General features: G+C 33.0%; 2 protein-coding genes across 7 annotated transcripts; both read left to right on the forward strand.

The window, feature by feature from the left end:
• The first annotated feature begins 10,046 nt into the window (after positions 1 to 10,046).
• On the forward strand, positions 10,047 to 16,898 carry LOC116001525 (squamosa promoter-binding-like protein 1). Of its 2 annotated transcripts, none has more exons than XM_031241403.1 (11): positions 10,047 to 11,349; positions 11,465 to 11,646; positions 12,705 to 12,871; positions 12,955 to 13,350; positions 13,936 to 14,010; positions 14,109 to 14,216; positions 14,407 to 14,524; positions 14,666 to 14,807; positions 14,907 to 15,063; positions 15,218 to 15,835; positions 16,195 to 16,898. In XM_031241403.1, exons 1-11 carry the CDS (start codon positions 10,766 to 10,768, stop codon positions 16,642 to 16,644), a joined length of 2,997 nt encoding a protein of 998 aa, XP_031097263.1. In that variant the 5' UTR covers positions 10,047 to 10,765; the 3' UTR covers positions 16,645 to 16,898. The 2 variants fall into 2 exon arrangements, with proteins under 2 accessions (XP_031097263.1, XP_031097262.1); XM_031241402.1 differs by having other exon boundaries at positions 10,048 to 11,349; positions 12,943 to 13,350.
• Positions 16,899 to 17,273: 375 nt separating this feature from the next.
• Positions 17,274 to 20,609, forward strand: LOC116002539 (pentatricopeptide repeat-containing protein At3g06430, chloroplastic). 5 transcript variants are annotated; one of them, XR_004094493.1, is made up of 4 exons: positions 17,274 to 17,684; positions 18,435 to 19,789; positions 19,971 to 20,134; positions 20,397 to 20,609. XR_004094493.1 is itself a non-coding variant. In XM_031242709.1 (2 exons), exons 1-2 carry the CDS (start codon positions 17,331 to 17,333, stop codon positions 19,581 to 19,583), a joined length of 1,503 nt encoding a protein of 500 aa, XP_031098569.1. In that variant the 5' UTR covers positions 17,274 to 17,330; the 3' UTR covers positions 19,584 to 19,825. The 5 variants fall into 5 exon arrangements, 1 of the variants encoding a protein (XP_031098569.1); XR_004094490.1 differs by having other exon boundaries at positions 19,971 to 20,126; XR_004094491.1 differs by having other exon boundaries at positions 19,971 to 20,126; positions 20,402 to 20,609.
• The last annotated feature ends 224 nt before the right edge of the window (positions 20,610 to 20,833 follow it).

Here is a 20,833-nt window from a genome sequence, read left to right on the forward strand (position 1 = left end):
CCCTTTTTTTTTTTTTTTTTTTTTTTTTTTTTTTTTTTTTTAACCTCTTCTTTATCTTTTACTTGGCTAACAAAAACTCAAATGAAAAAAACTTCACTAATAATTTTGTTGTAGCTAGAAATGAATTGAATATATTATGAACAAAATAAGACGTTTGTTTTGTTATTTGATTTATGAAGAAATAGATTTCATTAATTATATTTTAGTGTTTGGTTGTGTAACGAAGAATCTATGTAATTTCTTGTTGAAATAAACGTTAAAGGAGAGGCTAATGCCATGTTTGGTTGGGTAATAAAAAAAAGTTGCTAGGGGAGAAATTATATAGATAGTGCAATTTGAGAAAATTTCACTTTTGGTCCTATGGTTATTGGGTGTTGTTAATTGCAACTCATGAGTTTCAAAATTATCAATTTAATATCGTAATTATACATTTTTTTCTCAATTTCAGTCACTCCGAACAAATTATCAGCAAATAGTTACCAAAAAATTTTAATGGGTAAAATCATGGCGATGAACAAGAAAGAGAATAGATGAAGTCAATAACTAAATTGCCCTGATTAGTTATGGTATTAAATTAAATTGATAGTTTTGAAACTCGTGAAAGAACGTTAACACCACTCAAATAGTCATACGAACAAAAGTTGTGAAATTTTCTCTAGTGCAAAATCACAAAATCAAATGAAATTATGTCAAAATTTAATTAGATGAGTTTTTTGTTTTTTCTTCCACTTTTAGTCCTCTAGATATTATATATTTATCACATTTAGTCTTTAATTATCAATTTTTACACATTTGGTGCTTGACTATCAATTTCTTTATACATTTGGTCTTTCTAATAAATTCTTTAGTCAATTCTAGCCAAAATCTTCCACATAACATTCATGTGAGTTATTGAAATTTAAACATCATGTAAAAACACATTATAATTGAATATAGTGGCCTTGGGATTAGCGTTTGATAGTCATGCATCAAATGTGAAAAAATTGATAATCAATAATCAAAGGTAGAAGGTACAATAGTTTGAGGATTAAACGTGTGAAAAAAATTACTTTTATGAGATTTAAGTTATGTTTACTTTAATGCTCTATTTTTTTTCTCTAGTTTTATGTTCTATTTTTCATTTTTCATTCGGGGTTTTTCAATTTGGATAAACATAAAAGTAAATATATTCTCCATTATATTTCTATTTCTTTATTTTTTTCAAAAAAAAAAAATCTCATAATAGTAAACATGCCACTAGTGTAACGAAATGTAATATATAAGTGTCTAAAATGGGTGGCTAGTGGGTGAAGCATGATTCACATACATAAAAATTCGTTGGTTCTATTTTTGCCAACACCTTTCGGATGATTGGATCGATCAATTCAATCTCATCGCACATGTTATTCATAGTCCATGCGATTTATCTCTTTTGCGTGAATTGGGAACTATTCTTGATTATAACTCAATACATATTGTTGGATAGTGCCTACTACTTTCCTCGTCATAATAATAATAATAATAATAATAATAATAATAATAATAATAATAATAATAATAATAATAATATAAGTGACATTGTTGATTATAAATGTGTGTATCAATCAGTAAGTGTAGCTATCAAAACGTCTTGTGGTTTAGGAGCAATTATCCCTAATCAAAATCAAGAAGTTGGATTCCATGTGTCAGCCTCTACCGCATACCTAGTTTAATCACAAATTATATTGAATTATTTATTTTTCACATTAATCAAAAAGATTATTCTAGGAAAATTATAATCTTATTGGCCTAGACATTTTACTATGATTGGAGTATGTAGATTTAATTTGAATATTATGTTTTGATTTTGTTTCATCTTTACCGTTATTGGTTTTGAGAAAATGTTTCGATTAAAAAATTTATATCATAGATCATATATTTTTTATTTTACATTTTTCATACATTTAAATATCGAAATAACGATCAGTTTATTTTTCTTGTATAATTCTCGATATAATTGTATAGGGAAAAAATATATTTGATGGTCATGTTGCATATCTTAATTTAGGAGTGTTGGATTAGCAACACATAACATTAATCTTTAACAAATACATGTATAATTACATAATGCATGTTACTTAGGAGACACTCTCTTCCTTGTCCCATGTTAGCCAAAATGGTTCAAACAGTTGTTTTTTTTCCTTTCAAAGTGTGAGCCACCCCACTAATCCTCCATTATTTGATGAGTGCCCTACAATTCCATAGTAGAAGGAACACGAGTCTCTCTTCTTCCCCCTCATTCGCATAGGCTTTTAGTATTGAAATCGCCTCATATATAATTGATTTGATAAATATTTTTATTCTTATCCTTTTTGTTTAAAATCTATAAATAATATATTTATATTCGATCCATAACAGCTTAAAAACATTTTAATCATGTCCTGATAAAAGGGTGACCATATATGTAAAGTATGATTTTTCGTACTTGAAGGTCATGAGTTTGATTCTTACCAATTTATTTTTTAATTGGCTAAACTTGTTGCACAAGGCCTACATAATGCGGGACAAACACAAAAAAGAAACATTTTAATCATATGATTAGAAATTTATATAAAACAAGATAGAAATTTATATTAAAAAAATTGTCATAAGATTTGGTGTCAATGGGCGAAGCGACAAGATAATTGAGGGTAATAGAAAATGGATAGTGGTTTGATGTTATGAGAAAAATGTAAGCATTCAATCATTGCGCACTTCATTGGCAATGGCTCCCACCCATCTCAATGGAAAGATCAATCACAGCAACCTCAGATCAACTTTATTCTCATTGCCATACATTTTACTTTGTCACGCCAGGTTTCATAATCTTATTTGTGTCGTACTAATTGTTGTAACACTAGCTAAGAAGATTCCATGCATGCAATGAGCACGCTGAAGAAAATATTAACAAGAATTAAATTTAATTTGTCACTCTTTTCAGGACAATTCGAATGAATTTTATTTGACTAAATTATTGCAGTAACACTTATCATCATCCTGGTACACACAACTTTTGGTATAAATAATTTTACTTATATATTTGATACTATTTTTTTTTTATCCATGTTCCATTTGTTAAATCTTAATTATGTATTGTCACTTTTCGTTCCTTAATTATTTCTAAAATGACTTTTTTCATTTATGAGTTATGTATATATTAGACCATTTATTTATTATTTTGGGTAAATAGTAAAATACTCCAGTAAATATCACCTTCAAGTTTACTTCAATCATAGATTTCAATTTGAATAATGATCAGTTTGGAACATTTGATAAGTAAATTATTGAAGTATTAATACACCTGCAAAGTTGGAGGATAAACTTTTATATATGTCTGTCAAAATTATTAGGCTCTATTTGGCCTAGAAAATTGAAAAATTATTACCTAATAAGATAATTAATTGAAATGAAAAAGTGTTTGAATTAATTACTAAATTAGCTGATAAATGTAATACGGAGTAAAAAAAAAACATAAAATGATAAGATATTATGATTTTGATTAATGAATGAAAAATAGTGTTTTTTTTAATAAATTAATAAAGATAAAAGCAAAAAAAAAAAATCAGTAGCTTATTTTATATTTCAAAATAAATTATTATTTTAAACTTCTCATATTTTATCAAACAAAACTTATAATTTATTTGTAGTTTAAAATAAGATATAATCTCTACTAAATATTAAAGAATATTATATTTTAAAATAGAAAATAACGAATATATATTTTATATGAATTATGTAAATTAGTTAAAAATGCATGCACCACTTTTTATTCTTTAAATATGACATTCCGATATGGTAAAGCTTCTCATCGATTATTATTGTACCATAGTTCACTAGAGGAACATGCAAATATAACACGTCCCCACTAGGTATCTTCTCATGCACATATTCAACTCCATGCCACAAAAGTACTAATTGCTTTGTAAAATATTTTATAACTTCTTGGTTGACTAAGTCATCGAGATTGGACATTTGAATCCTGCATCGTTAATTAACATTTAAAAAAAAAAACATGAAATAAGTAAAATAACACACGTTTTGGAGCAAAGCATATATTTATATGGTGTAAAATGCATATATGAGGTCATAAACAAAATCCTCTTTGTCAAATTAGAAGGTCTTCCTAGCTCAGTTACTTGGCTTGTTTATATAAGTGAAGGAGTCAAGTTCTCGTGCGGACAGTGCTTCTCGTGCGGTCGTGCAGTCACTTACCATTGGGTACAAAAAATTGTATCACAAAATGTTTGAAAATGCACAATTAGGTATGGTGCATTTTGTGGTGCATTGATGCATTTCTAAACACTGTATGGTGCATTTATGCATACGAATCCAACCAGCCACACAAAAAACACTGTTCACATTTGATCCAGTATCTTAGTGCACACCTTCAAGTACTATTACAGGTTTCTCTCGTCAATCGTCACCCAGACCAAATCAAAACGTAGGAATACTATACAACAAAGAATACCAAATCAATACGGTATATACCTAAAAATAGTGACACAAAATTAGTTAAACGGAAAGAAAAAGAGCACCCACACAAAACAAGGACAGTACAAGTGCCAGACGAAAATGTGTGCAATGTTACAACATGGTTCACTAACTTAATGTAAGGTCGCTATTAACTTGTGGTCCATCCCTCTCCATCAATCTCCATCTTCATGTCCTATCTATACATGCATACATACATACATATATACACACAATCTAACGTAAGTTCGATTCGATACTAAATAATTACGTATTAAACTTCAATTACAAGTAATTCGAACTACTATCTGATCTTATTCGAGAAATATTTTTTTTTTCATGTATATCGCTTTATTTACAATGCTCGAGATCTTTATTTTATTGAAATAAATTAAACTTTTTTTCTGACTCGAACTATAAGTGAGTTCATATGTTCAATGTCTTTTTATATGATGAACAATGTAGGTACAATGCACCATTCTATCAACTTACTCGTTATCCTATCATATCTATAATTCTTCTTTTTCTTTTTCCTTTTCACCTTTTTCCCGTTTTCTCGTACAACAGTTGTATTTTTTATGATAAAAAGATCGTATAAAATAAAGTGAAATTTTAATATTATATATTGGAAATCTACAATTTCACACGTTTCTAGCTACAAATATTACATAATATTTTTTTTAAAGAATAAAAAAAAAGATTTTAAAAAGAGGAAACTAATATCTTAAAAGTTAATCTAACGTACATGAAGTATTCTTAATTGGGGCATATATCATGCATGCTGTTGATTCTTCGTCTAGGGGAATTGAACCTCTTCTATGGTTGACATAACCTGATCGTGATTTACATCATAATCTTTATAATTTGTTTATCTCCATTATATCACAAAATAAAACAATTACGTATTAAGACTAAATTGCGTAAATAAGAAGTGGAGAAATTTTCGCATCTTACTTAAAGGAAGGAACATAGATGAAAAATGGTCAAAAAAAAAAAAAAATCAGAATGGCATATACTATGCTGTTCAATGTGCGTTATACACTTTAGTTATAACTATATAAAAAAGAGCATAAATAATGCTTCAAAAGGAGTGGTTGAATGTACAAAATATGATTTTCGTACTAGAAAGTCCGATCACGAGTTTAATTCATGTTCAAAGATACGCATATGTTCTTCTTATCATGTGTAGTTTGTAAATTCTTACACTAATTACAAATAGGGTTCCTATCATTTTAGAACTTTATTTATTTAACCACACCAATTATCTTCAAAAAAAAAAAAAAAAAAAAAAAAACCACACCAATTCCAAATATGGTTCGTGAATTGGTAAAAGTCAAACTAAACTTTTTTTTTTTTTTGAAGACATCAAACTAAACTTTTAGAAAGTTGTTTTCTCACCTTTTTTTTTTGATTGCTCAGTTTTACTTTGTTAAACTCCGAAATCAAAGGGTACTTAGCTAAAGTAACTCGTAGTACACTAGTACATGGGACATTTCAATTTTACTGTCTTTATTATTTTACTATATTTGCCGTTTCCACGAGTTACAAACTAAATTATTGTCAAAATAATTATAATAATTTGTAAATGATACTAATCCAATTAATAAATTATTGTAAACTATTATAACTGTTCAAATTTCGAGTTTCGACGATCTACAAATTAACTTATTGTCAAAATCATTACAATAATTTCTAAATGGATACTAATCCAATTGAAAACTTATTGTAAACAGTTATAATTGTTCAAATTTTGAGTTTCGATGAGCTACAAATCAAATTATTGTCAAATTAATTATAATAATTTGTAAATGGATACTAATCTGATATGGTACTCAAGCCAAGACCCTAACTTCACCACAAAAGCTAGCTCATGAGTGGTGGTTTGGCCCCAACTTAAGTACCACTCCACAATCTCTTGTGGAGCCGATGTGGGATCGTACCATAATCCAATTGAAAAATTACTGTAAACAATTATGACTGTTCAAATCTCGAGTTTCGACGAGTTACAAATTAAATTCTTGTTAAAATAATTATAATAATTTGTAAATGGATACTAATCCAATTGAAAAATTATTGTAAACAGTTGTGACTGTTCAATTTAATGAAGTCAATCATGACAGTCGCCTTCATCATATGGACCTCGTTGCGAGGTCCTTGGACAGCGACATTGGTTGTCTATAAATGGAAATAGTCACAGGCCATCGATTTAATGACTAGTGGATGTTTAAAAAAAAAAAAGCAAAAGAAATAAATTAAAGTAAACAATAAAATTTAAAATTAATAAATTGTAAAATTAAAAATAAAAGTTTTAACAATTGTTTAAAAATAAAACCTAAAATAATTGTACACATAGGATCTACGTGAATATATGATACCATATGTTAGCATGGTTAGACCATCTCCAACTCAATTTACACAAAAATACTAACAATCTCCACCAAATGTCACACCAAATTTTCTTCATCTCTAACCCATTATACCAAAATATTACACCAAATGTTATTCTATACTAAAACAACTTGGTTTCTCAAAATTTAAAAGTTTATTAGTTTGAATTTAATTATCTTAATATAAATATAATATTATATGTGATGCAAATAATAACTTATTTATATAATTTAATTTGAGATGTAACCTGTTCAATTTTTAACTAATTTAGATTCAATACCAGTCTTGTTTTAATTGTCTTGATTAGATGTTTCAAATGGATATAACTTACTTTTTAATAATACATTTATGTTTAAGTGTAAAAAAAAAAAAAAAAAAAAAAAAACCACACCAATTCCAAATATGGTTCGTGAATTGGTAAAAGTCAAACTAAACTTTTTTTTTTTTTTGAAGACATCAAACTAAACTTTTAGAAAGTTGTTTTCTCACCTTTTTTTTTTGATTGCTCAGTTTTACTTTGTTAAACTCCGAAATCAAAGGGTACTTAGCTAAAGTAACTCGTAGTACACTAGTACATGGGACATTTCAATTTTACTGTCTTTATTATTTTACTATATTTGCCGTTTCCACGAGTTACAAACTAAATTATTGTCAAAATAATTATAATAATTTGTAAATGATACTAATCCAATTAATAAATTATTGTAAACTATTATAACTGTTCAAATTTCGAGTTTCGACGATCTACAAATTAACTTATTGTCAAAATCATTACAATAATTTCTAAATGGATACTAATCCAATTGAAAACTTATTGTAAACAGTTATAATTGTTCAAATTTTGAGTTTCGATGAGCTACAAATCAAATTATTGTCAAATTAATTATAATAATTTGTAAATGGATACTAATCTGATATGGTACTCAAGCCAAGACCCTAACTTCACCACAAAAGCTAGCTCATGAGTGGTGGTTTGGCCCCAACTTAAGTACCACTCCACAATCTCTTGTGGAGCCGATGTGGGATCGTACCATAATCCAATTGAAAAATTACTGTAAACAATTATGACTGTTCAAATCTCGAGTTTCGACGAGTTACAAATTAAATTCTTGTTAAAATAATTATAATAATTTGTAAATGGATACTAATCCAATTGAAAAATTATTGTAAACAGTTGTGACTGTTCAATTTAATGAAGTCAATCATGACAGTCGCCTTCATCATATGGACCTCGTTGCGAGGTCCTTGGACAGCGACATTGGTTGTCTATAAATGGAAATAGTCACAGGCCATCGATTTAATGACTAGTGGATGTTTAAAAAAAAAAAAGCAAAAGAAATAAATTAAAGTAAACAATAAAATTTAAAATTAATAAATTGTAAAATTAAAAATAAAAGTTTTAACAATTGTTTAAAAATAAAACCTAAAATAATTGTACACATAGGATCTACGTGAATATATGATACCATATGTTAGCATGGTTAGACCATCTCCAACTCAATTTACACAAAAATACTAACAATCTCCACCAAATGTCACACCAAATTTTCTTCATCTCTAACCCATTATACCAAAATATTACACCAAATGTTATTCTATACTAAAACAACTTGGTTTCTCAAAATTTAAAAGTTTATTAGTTTGAATTTAATTATCTTAATATAAAATATAATATATATGTGATGCAAATAATAATATTTAGTATAATTTAATTTGAGATGTAACCTGTTCAATTTTTAACTAATTTAGATTCAATACCAGTCTTGTTTTAATTGTCTTGATTAGATGTTTCAAATGATATAACTTACTTTTAATAATATACAATTTATGTTTAAGTGATTAACAAAATAAGTAAATATAACATTAAACAAAATGATACAAAATGAATTAATATAGAAAAAGGATAAGGGCAAAATAGAGATTTAGAAAACTTATTTTTTTGTTTGATGAACAATACTGCACCATACTAATCACTCCGGCAAAAAAAAATGACATTTTAGCGTATTTAATGAAGGTGAAAAACATCATTTTTTTTCTCATTTTAACATTTTTCCGTGTTGACTGGATATGATCTTAATACCACATCAATAGTAATATACTGAATAGTTAAAAATATAATCTAATTATATTGTTTTATTGATTTAAAAGACTTTATTGTAACTTTTTTTAATTAAAAAATTCATTTGTACTATTCTTTATGTATATTTGATAAAATATAAAATATTTCCACAATTAAAACAGATATTTATCAAAATTTAATAATTATGAAAATTTCCCTATAAATATTTTCAAGATTAAAATAAATATTTATCAAAATTCAATAATTTCAAAGAATAATCCTTCACTATAATCCTATCATCCTATGATAGGTATCATAGAGAGACATTAATTATTATTGTACTATAAATTAATTTTATATAGGAAGTACTTCCACATTTCAACTCGAACCATTAATCATAGTACTTTTGATGATAAAATAATTAATTTGTTGTTAAATAATCATATTTTTTATTTTATTTTCACCCTGTTGCTGTCGGGTTTCCATTTTCCTATGCCCTTTTACAATTTTACTGCATTCACATTATGACGCGGTAAATAATATGGTTATAAGAATATAAAAATTAATGTAAAAGTTGGTCAAGATTAAGATTATTAATTTTTTATTTGATTATTATTGATCCTGTTATAATATAATATATTTATTTTTAATTTACTAAAATACAAAGAGTTAATAATATTATTTACAATAAGACTTAAACTCATGAACTTTATATTGGAGAGTCAGTTCGTGTGATTAGACCAAGTCATTAATAATAATATTAAAGGTCAAAGACCTTGTAGTCTAGTGGCACCCGGTGTCCTGGAAAACACTCCCACATAGATGATAGGAGTGGGTTCGAGCCTCAGTGGAGTCAATTGATTCAGTAGTACTCAAAAAAAAAAACAATAACATTAAAGTTACAAATTTGACTTTCAGTGAGAGTAATTTATTTGTGATATTTTGTTAGATTACAAGATAAATTTTACTCAATACACGTCTTAAAATATTGACTGTAAATTTGTAATTATTTGTTTCGTTATTAAAAAAAATTAACGTATATCGACCGGTACAGTTACAACTTCCAATACGTATATGTGCATATATATAAATATTTATTTTAATTAAAAAGAAAGAAACATTCTTAGATTTTCTCTCTCTAAACTTTTTTTTAGTTGGGTTGTCTGTAATTTCTATATCGCCGGCGATCTTTCGTGGAGCGCTACACGTTTTCCGATCAAATCTCGGTACCGACTGCTTCGGCGAGGTTTTTTGGTCTCTTCTTATTATCTTCTAATTTTTTGGGGATTTTTTTGTTTGTTTTTTTTTTTGGTTGGTTTGTTGTCGTCTCCTACAATTACTGAGCTTGTCCGCTTGAAGCCAAGTAAAATTAAATACAGAGCGGAATAAATTGCGTAGATACAGAGACACTGTTGTCCGTACATCTACAGTCTTCGAAAAGAAGAAGCTTTATGGGTGGTTTTTAGAGCTTAAAGAAGGTTTGCCCTTGGGGAAAATGTAGTTGAGCTAAATCGGAATAAATTTTGGGTACGTGTAGAGCTCTTGTTTGGTTCCATGGATGTGTCGGTGCGGTGTTCTTTAATTTCTAGGGTTGTTTTTGGGTTGATTAGGATGTAATTTCAGCTCAATTGGATAAGTTCCTGTATGGGGTTTGTAATAAAATTGATCTTTGAGTGATTTTGGGTGTTTTGTTTTGTTCTATTTCCCATTTGATGGTATTGTAACATTTTTATTCATTTTTTGGGGGGGATTTTGTCTTGTGTTTTGGGTTTGTTTATCTGGTTTTATTATTGAGGAAAAATTTGTGGATTTGTGGATTTGTGGCTATTTACCTGGTACAAGTGTTGATCGATGGAATCTAGGATTGGAGGGAAGGGTCATCATTTGTATGGTCCTGTTATTCCAGATTTAAAGGCAGTAGGAAAAAGGAGTATGGAGTGGGACTTGAATGATTGGAAATGGGATGGTGATATGTTCTTGGCAGTTCCCTTGAATTGTATGCCATCAGATTGTAGAAGTAGACAGTTATTCCCTGATGAATCTCAGATTCCGGCGAATAATGGAGTTCCCAATGGTTCTGATGAAGTAGTAGTGTTAAACGAGAAAGGGAAGAAGGAAATGGAGAAGCGAAGGAGGTTAGTTGTTGTCGAGCAGGAAGACCTTAACGAATGTGCTTCGCTTAATTTAAAGCTCGGTGGTCAAGTGTTCCCTATCACCGAAGAGGAGATGGAAAAGGGGGAAAGAAAGAACGGGAAAAAGACAAAAGTTGCAGGCGGATCATCGAACCGTGCTGTTTGCCAAGTGGAGGACTGTCAAATGGACTTGACCAATTCTAAAGATTATCACCGGAGACATAAAGTGTGTGAAGTGCATTCTAAGGCCACCAAAGCTTTGGTGGGAAATGCTATGCAGCGGTTCTGTCAGCAGTGTAGCAGGTCAGTTTTCCTTTAGAATTTGCTTTTAAAGAAATTTGTTGTGTGTCTGAAGTTTATAAGAAGGTTGGGCTTGATATACAGTCATAAAGATCATTATTTCACTACTATTGGCCAGATTTCATGCTCTTCAAGAGTTTGATGAGGGGAAGCGAAGTTGTCGTAGACGCTTAGCTGGACACAACAGTCGGAGAAGAAAGACACATCCAGAAAATGTACCTAATGGAGCCCCCATGAATGATGAACGGGGTACTAATTATTTATTAATTAGTCTGCTAAGGATACTAGCCAATATGCATGGTAAGTGTTAATCTTGCTACACATTCTTTACTGTATTTACTACTCACTCTTATGATGTAACATTCATTGGCCAATGTGCTTTTCATTGCAATTTTTTAATGACTTTGCAACTCAATTATCTACTACTACTCTAATAAGTGATACTAGTATGTTTATCATGAATTACAGAATAGAATATACGTATAAAGCTGCTTTTCATGGAACTTTTGTTCAACGTGCATACACTGGCATTTATTTTGCTAGAGTGTGCCCCTCTTCGTTTCAAATTCTAAATAAGATGGTGATCTTGTTGAAGAGTTACCTGTTATTCATGCATAGCGGCTAGTTTCATGTAAAGAGCTACAGAAGTGAGCTTTAGGAGGCAAACTGAGATCTCTGGAGCTAATAATTTGCTAAGAGGGATTAAAATCCATGCGAGTGGTCAGAGATTATACAAATGTAAAAAAAATTGATGGTCATTACAAGCATGTTCTATGAGTCTTGAAAAAAAAAAAAAATTCTAGATTAGGTAATAGATTTGCAGGGGCTATCTAGGGATGAAGAGGTTGTCATTGACATGCATTTTACTTTGGAATTAAAGATTTAATTCCTGGTATTGGAATAGAAAAGCAACCTTCATAGGCCTAGCAGGAAAATAATTTTCTGTTACTCTCATGTGCAGACAAAGAGGATAAGAAAATTCCAATAACTTTCTTCTTATCATTCACACAATGGCAACTATGGCCAATGTAGGTGTCCTATGTGATGCCTGTTTATATGTGCATACAAGACATAAAGCCTGTTAACTAATATTCTTTTGGGTGACGAGGGAAACCTCTGCCACTACCCGAGGGCGTGCATTGCGTAAACCCTACCTTGTGACCCTTGCCGGCAAAGGACCACAAGGAGGTAAACCAGTTTAGGTTGCTCATAGCTGACCGGCTCAAACCAAGAAGGCCAATAGGCTGCTCCCACTGGGAGTCAAACTTGGAACCATATGTTAACTAATGTTTTGTTGCTAAACGTTGGTGTTTGTGACATGGAGGATCATTAACTAAATAGCATTGCCTCTTTGTTAGGTCAAACAAATAGCTCTGACCAAACGAAGGATCAGGATATTCTGTCTCATCTATTGAGAAACCTAGCTAGTCTGGCTGGCTCAAATGATGAAAGGAACCTGTCTGGGCCATTACCTACATCTCAGGATCTGCATAATGCGGGCACATCTGCTGGATCTCCCGAAAAGGTGCCAAACCTGATTCAAAGTCCAAAGAAGTTGTAATTCTTTGTTTCAATTTCTGATTGCATTATTTGCAGGACTCTCATCAGTTGGTAGGGAATTCTGCCAATCTACCTACACCAGAAGTGTTAGGGAAGAGTATGGCTGCAGTTAATGCTGCACCTGGAATTTCTCAAAATCCTTCTACACAGCCCGAGCTTATATTTCCTAGGAAAGATTGCACAACTTTCAAAGCAATTTCCACTGATAATTTGGTCAGACAGAAAAAATTGCATAACATTGATTTGAATAATGTGTATGATGACTCTCAAGACTGCATGGGTGTACTAAAGAGTTCCGACCACTGTCAAAATCCTGGAAATATATCTTCTGGTTGTCCTTTATGGGTTTGCCAAGACCCTCATAAGTCAACCTCCACACGTACAAGTGGGAACTCTGCTTCCACATCGAGCTTCTCACCATCTAATTCCAGTGGAGAGGCTCAGGTATATATAATATGAATCTGAATATCAATTTTGATGTTACCGGGCATAGCTTTTTGCACTCAAAAGGGAAAACTTATCATTTACTATGAAAAATGGATTACTTTTTCATTTTACTTATTTTAAAAAATGAAAATGGTTGTATAACAATTTTGCAATATTTTCAGTCACAAAGTAGCAGTATTTTGGTAATCACACACACTGTTTCATTTGCCCATTGGCATGTACTATTTGTACAACACAAAATACAACATCTTGAATCTACATCCATTGCTGTATCTTCAAGTTTTCATTGGATAGGCTACCAAGGCCCTGCAACAAGTTATTGTTTAGTAATGTTTCTTAATGTAAAATAAACTCTCTTCAACAAGGCACTTCACCTGTATTCTGATATGTATGTGTGTGTGTGACTGTGTGTGTGTGTGTGTTTTATCGCCGACTGTTTAGCAATAATGTGCAGAGAAATGGTTTTCTGAAAGCAAACTATTCTAGAAAAATTTCCTAATGTTTTAGATTGTGAATATGTGACCTGTTACATGTCCTAGAACAATTTTCCCCTTCTCATTTTGAGTTTTAATTGATTTTTAGAGCCGCACTGATCGGATTGTATTCAAACTGTTCGGGAAAGATCCTAGTGATTTCCCTATTGCCATGCGGAAACAGGTAACAACTCATGCTGTTGTTGAAAATCTTTTAGAAATGTCATTGCAATTTTATTCTGTCATAGTTTTTGTTGTTGTTATAATTATTTTTCCTTGTAGATTATCGATTGGTTGTCAAACAGTCCTACTGAAATTGAAAGCTATATTAGACCTGGCTGTGTCATACTAACAATATATCTGCGGATGGATAAATCCATATGGGATGAGGTATGCTCTTTTTCACTTTCAGAAACATTTATCGCTAATCTCCGGGTGCAAATTGAATCTGCAAATTCATTCGTCTGGGTAGAATACACTGGGTTACCTTGGTTTGCAAAAATATGATTGTCGTGCTTAGTTTTGTAGATAAACTTTGTATGCAATTGCAGAAAATTTATACATTATTTCTGTTTTGCAGCTTTGCTGTGACCTTAGCTCTAGTTTAAGGAAGCTCCTTGATGCATCTTCTGATTCATTTTGGAAAACAGGATGGATATATACTCGAGTGCAAAACCGCGTGGCTTTCGTATTTAATGGTCTCTTGTTCTCTCTTTGTGGCCGCCTATATTCCAATTATCACTTTGAATACACACACGCACACACATTTCATTGTTGACAGTTACATGTCTGGTGGGAAATTGGGAATGCTTTAACATTGTCGATTTTCTTCTATACAGGCCAGGTTGTTTTAGACACACCTCTACCGGTTAAAGGCTACAACAACTGCAGGATATCAAGTGTCAAACCAATTGCTGTTCCCGTCTCCAAGGGTGCTCAGTTTTTAGTTAAAGGCTTCAACGTGTCTCGGTCCACCGCAAGGTAGCCAATATGGGTATTTCACGTTTTGGTTCTTCGTTTGTTAATTGGAGTATCTTTGGTCAATGTACTGACTACTTTGTTACTCTTCCATTCTTTTAGATTTCTATGTGCACTAGAAGGGAAATATCTAGTCCAGGGAAATTGTGGTGATATACTGGAAGCTGATACATTAGTGGATCAGAACGATCATAATGAAATCCAGTCCCTTAGCATTCCCTGCAGTATACCTAATGTCACTGGTCGGGGATTCATTGAGGTAACGATATTTCCTCATTTATTGTCTAGAAAATAGAAATCTTTAATCTTATCTTCCTATTCTGTCTGGTCTCGGGCTCCGGCTCACACTTCTATAGATATAAGGAAGCGATATTATTCTATTTCTCAAGTGTTGGCTCCTTGTTTCTGGGTAGGTCGAGGATCACGGTCTCAGCGGCAGTTTCTTCCCGTTTATAGTTGCGGAGGAGGAAGTGTGTTCCGAAATCTGTACACTAGAGAGCAGCATTGACCTTGCAGACACTGCTTGTGACTCCCAACAAGAACCCGGAAAATTAGAAGCCAGAAGCCGAGCTTTGGACTTTATACATGATATGGGCTGGCTCCTTCATAGAAGTCACTTGAAATTTAGATTGGGGTCCAACTCGAGCTGTTTCCCTTTTGACCGGTTTAGGTGGCTTATAGAGTTCTCAGTTGACCGTGACTGGTGTGCTGTAGTTAAGAAGCTTTTGGACATTCTGTTTGGTGGAATCGTGGATGCTGGAGAGCACTCGTCGCTCGAGATGGCATTGCAGGATATCGGCCTCCTCCATCGGGCTGTGCGTGGAAACTGCAGACGGATGGTAGAGGCTCTCCTACAATACTGTCCAGATAAAGGACCGGACAATTCGGAACTTGTAAAAACACAACGTGGTGGCCAGTATATATTTAGACCAGATGCGATAGTAATTGGGGGCCTGACACCGCTCCACGTTGTTGCTAGTCAAAAAGGCTTGGAGAATTTGTTGGACGTCTTAACCAATGACCCGGGACAGGTAATTTTCTCCTGTAATATTTCTGTATTGATATATACACTTCTGCAAAGCAGTGTTCTAGTGACACCCGCTGTCTCGGTTTACACTCCCACATGGATGATGGGAGTGGATTCGAGCCTCAGTGGAGGCAACTGTTGACTCTTGGTGCTTCAGTAGGTTGAGAAAGTAGTAAAAAAAAAAGTGACTGCCTCTTGTTCTTCTTTCATCCCATCGAAGTTGGTAAGGTTGTTAGTTTGGTAACCACAAGGTTCTAAGTTCGACTCCTAGTGGTTGAGTCGGTCAGCTATGGACAACCTAAGCTAGTTTATCACAAGACAGGGTTTACCCAGTGCACACCCTTATAACTGTTCTTCTTTCAGGTTGGAGTTGAAGCGTGGAAGAGCGCACGCGACAGTACAGGATTAACGCCCAACGACTACGCATGCTTACGAGGCCACTATTCGTACATCCATCTAATCCAGAAGAAAACCAACACGAAACCAACCAACGCTCATGTCGTCCTAGATATCCCAGGTAAGGCGTCAGACACCACCAATAAACCGAAAGCCGTAGACGGATATAAATCAAGCTTCCAAACGGAGAAGCAGCTAGCGACGAAACCAACCACGAGAAGTTGCAGGCGCTGCGAGCAGAAGCTGCAGTACGGAACCTGCAGCACGTCACTCGCAATCTACAGACCCGCAATGCTGTCCATGGTTGCGATCGCGGCCATCTGTGTTTGTGTAGCTTTGCTATTTAAGAGCTCACCGGAGGTCCTCTACGTGTTCCAGCCCTTCCGGTGGGAGCTTTTGAAGTACGGTTCAAGCTAACATAGGTAAAATAAGGCGAACCACCGAGGTGTTTTCCGCCATGAATGGAGCTTAGAGATTACTCATTGATTTTTCTTGTGTCTTCTTGGTAGGTTTAGTTACATAAGAAGCTGAAATGTGACTTAGAGATATTATTTGGACCGTGTGTACTTGTGTTGTATTTCATTGCAAATGTATGGAAGCTCCTTAAGTTTGGTGGAACACTGCAAAACATTAACTATGAAATAGTAACCTCATTATTCAGTGTTGTCATATACTTTTATCTGTTTCATTTTATTTGTCTAATTTGATTAAGGAGACTTGACTAAAGTTATTTTTAAGTTAATTTTTTACAATATTAAGTTTAGTATTAATATAAAAAAAATTTGTATATTTATAAATTATATTAAAAGTATTATTAAACACAAAAAATTAAATTTAAAAATAATTAAAAATTAGTAAAGACAATAAACAATGAAAAAATGGGACAAGCATATTTTTTATCTGTCAGGTTTATTGTTCATTGGTCATACCTGAACATATGCTGACGTGGCAGTTACCAAATTTTAAAATAATTTGAAATAAAATAAATATTTAAAATTTAAATATATATATAGAGAGAGTGATAAATCTCACAAAGAAAAGCCCAAGACAAGAGAGAGGTTTTCTGCTTCTCAGGCTATCTCACAACAGTGTCTACTGGGGAAATGACGACGTCGTTTTCTCTATCCTTCCTATCCTCACTCCTTCCATCTCCTCTATCCGACTCCTCCTCCGGCGCCGGCGCCGGCGCCACCAGGATTAGCACTGCCAGGCATCACCCGTTCTTTATCCGATGCGCTACTTCTTCTTCTGCGGTGGTTTCGCCGAAGAAAAGGCATTGGAAGCAAGGGGAATTCCCAGCAGGTATTCAAACTTCAGACTCCGACAGGAAAAGAACGCCCATCAAGAACATCAAGAAGAAATTGAATAAAAGGAGCAAAGCCAAGGCATGGGCCAACACTGTCACTGAAGAGCTCTCCGACTGCATCCACTATAAGCAGTGGTTCCAAGCTCTTCAGGTCTGTGCATATGAACTGTTTGTGAATATTCAAATGTGGGATTTTGTTCCTTTTTCGTAATTGCTTCTTTGTTTTAACTTGAATTTGTTCTTTTGAAAAAAAAATTGTTCTTTCCCATTTTCTTCTTGAGGTAATCTGAATTATTTAATTGTTGAGCTATCAAGTTTATGATTATAGATTATGGCAATGTGTTTATTTCTTGGGTATTATGGATTGTTTGTATGGATTATTCGGTTAAATATACTAAACGTATTGCACAATTCATAATGCAGTCTTTTGTTAGACGGGTCAGTCAAGATGAAAATGTAATATTTTTGCAATACTAATAAGAAATAAATTGTCCCTTACTAAAATGTAATACGGAGTACTTTTTTTGAAAAAATGTAATGCTTTTAAATCAGAATGTAATAACTAGGGGTTTAATAGTTACTTATGAAAAAAAGTGTAATACTAATAAGTAATCAAGATAAATTGATTAATTTTTATGAGAGGAAGTAATTCTTATAAGGAAAAAGTACTACTGTTGATGAAAAATGTAATATTTTTAAATCAAAATGTAGCATTATGGGTCAAAGAGTTACTTGTGAGAAAAATTGTAATACTTATGAAATAATCTTTGTCATTATAAAATAATCTTTGCCAAACATATGAGAAGTGGATGAAATTTGTGTGCAAGTAAAGCTACTGCATTTTCGTCTTGGGCTATTTTCCAATGTAGTGATGACTGATGGATCTGTTGCTTGGTTCAAGGTTTTTGAGATGCTAAGGGAGCAACCTTTTTATCAACCAAAGCAAGGAGCATACATGAGGCTTCTCGTTCTTCTTGGACGATGCGGGCAGCCAAGTCAAGCTCAGAAACTATTTAACACGATGGTTGAAGAGGGCTTGGAACCCACCACAGAGCTCTACACAGCCTTGGTTGCTGCATACTGTAGAAGCAATCTGATTGACAAGGGGCTTGCGGTTCTTCAAGAGATGACCGCACTGCCTCTTTGTCAACCTGATGTTCATACATATAGTATATTGATAAAGGCCTGTGTTGATGGTTCTCGGTTTGATCTGGTTGAGTCCCTTTATCGAGAAATGGATGAACGTTCCATAACTCCAAATACAGTCACTCAAAACATAGTCTTGAGTGGTTATGGGAAGGCAGGGAGATACGAAGAGATGGAGAAGGTGCTCTTGGGGATGCTTGAGAGTGAAACATGCAGACCTGATATATGGAGCATGAATATCATTCTGAGCTTATTTGGCAACAAGGGCCAGATTGAAATGATGGAGAAGTGGTATGAAAAGTTTCGCGATTTTGGGATTGATCCAGAGACACGAACATTCAATATTCTTATTGGCTCTTATGGGAAAAAGAGGATGTATGATAAGATGTCATCGGTGATGGAGTACATGCGTAAACTTTCATTCCCCTGGACAACATCAACCTACAACAATGTAATCGAGGCTTTTGCAGATGTGGGTGATGCAAAGCACATGGAGTACACCTTTGATCAAATGCGTACTGAGGGGATGAAAACCGACACCAAGACCTTCTGCTGTCTCATTAGAGGGTATGCAAATGCTGGTCTTTTTCATAAGGTAATTAGCACTGTTCAGTTGGCTGGGAAATCGGAAATCCCTGAAAACACGTCCTTCTATAATGCTGTTCTATACGCTTGTGCAAAGGCAGAGGATATAATGGAGATGGAGAGAGTTTTCAAGAGAATGAAAGACAAACAATGCCAACTCGATACCATAACATACTCTACCATGATTGATGTATACAGAAAAGAGGGTATGACAGATAAGATATATGAATTGGAGCAGGAAATGCAGATGATAGTTGCTCCTAGTTCTACTGGCAACGATTCTGAAGAAGCAGAGAGTATTGCTAATGTAGAACTGTGAAGTCATTTCCTTCATTTGCCACCCAAGTTTTGTACAGAAACATTGAAGATGTTGTTGGCTTTCTTTATCTTTGAGTTCGAGGGAGGGGCTCTTTTCAATAGACAAGTCTCCCTCAGTAAATTAGTTTGAAGTGTTGAGGTATCGGTAGGAATTTTTTACAAGTTAGCATTCTGTGACGTTCATACAAGAATTAAGATTTGCAGGAGGTTAGTTATAATATCTGTGTTATTTCTTTTGCCTAATGGTATAATCTTGAATTTATTTATTTATTTATTTATTGTGCTCAAATGCCAAAAAACTACCCTGTATCATGTATGGAATCCTTTGGCATTTGAAATTCTAGCTGTAGAGCTATTAATCCTAGTTCATCCAATTATCTATGTTCAGGTCATTTTTGGCCTACGTGAACTGATTTTTTTCCAGGAGAATGGTGTCCTAATGGCTAGTTTATGGAGTAAAGGTACCTTGAGAGATTGTTTTATCCAAGAAAGAGCTAATAGCAAGGTGGACTAAGAAACTTGTGTTCATAGCACTCCTCTTCAGGTAACCTTGTACGTTTATCTTGCAGCTTAAAGAATTTCCATTCACTCTCAATGGTGTTTGTGGGGCTATTGACTGAAATGGGTAGAGCGTGAGTGATCCGGACAAGAATGGGCAGATTTTAAATCCTGGACAAAGTAGATGAAACTACTTCAAGAAATGCATCTCAGTCAAACGTTGTCACAAATATATTTCCCAAATGTGTTTTGCTTAATTTCAAAATCATTTTCAAGCTATTTCTGGGAAAATTCATTCTCGTTGGCCTTTCTGTAGTGCAGGACCCCTGAAGTGATGAACATGGCTAACTCGTAGACTTTCTTTTGTGTTGCCGGAAATTGGTTGGAAGCTCGCCAGAGTTGGTCGGAACCTTAAATAACCTGTAATCATAGGTCATCAACAGATTTTTGGACTTCAATACTCGAAAATAACATATTTATGGATTTAATTGTAATTTTTGAAAGTTTAAGGGCTTAATTGATTTTTTGAGTGAATAGGCTATTTGACCCTGTTTTTTTCAAAATAAAAATGAAGTGTACATTTAGGATTCATCACTACCTCTTATTATTTCGAAAAGTATATGTTTGGTGGAACACTAATAAGATATTTCTTATTATTTCAAAAAGTATATGTTGGATATAAAACACTAAGTGGTTAAAAGTCAACTACAAAGTTAAAGCTTTTCAAGGATGCCAACAAACAAAGATACGGTA

Source organism: Ipomoea triloba, chromosome 13, assembly GCF_003576645.1.
Source record: "Ipomoea triloba cultivar NCNSP0323 chromosome 13, ASM357664v1".
NCBI classification, from domain to species: Eukaryota; Viridiplantae; Streptophyta; class Magnoliopsida; order Solanales; family Convolvulaceae; genus Ipomoea; species Ipomoea triloba.

Bases quoted from the DNA above. Each gene is read 5' to 3' on its own strand.
- LOC116001525 (XM_031241402.1), top strand. From the start codon at position 10,766: ATGGAATCTAGGATTGGAGGGAAGGGTCATCATTTGTATGGTCCTGTT. The intron at 15,064-15,217 runs GTAACGATATTT...GTTTCTGGGTAG, and splicing joins CTGGTCGGGGATTCATTGAG to GTCGAGGATCACGGTCTCAG. The intron at 15,836-16,194 runs GTAATTTTCTCC...TTCTTCTTTCAG, and splicing joins TAACCAATGACCCGGGACAG to GTTGGAGTTGAAGCGTGGAA.
- LOC116002539 (XM_031242709.1), top strand. From the start codon at position 17,331: ATGACGACGTCGTTTTCTCTATCCTTCCTATCCTCACTCCTTCCATCT. The intron at 17,685-18,434 runs GTCTGTGCATAT...GCTTGGTTCAAG, and splicing joins AGTGGTTCCAAGCTCTTCAG to GTTTTTGAGATGCTAAGGGA.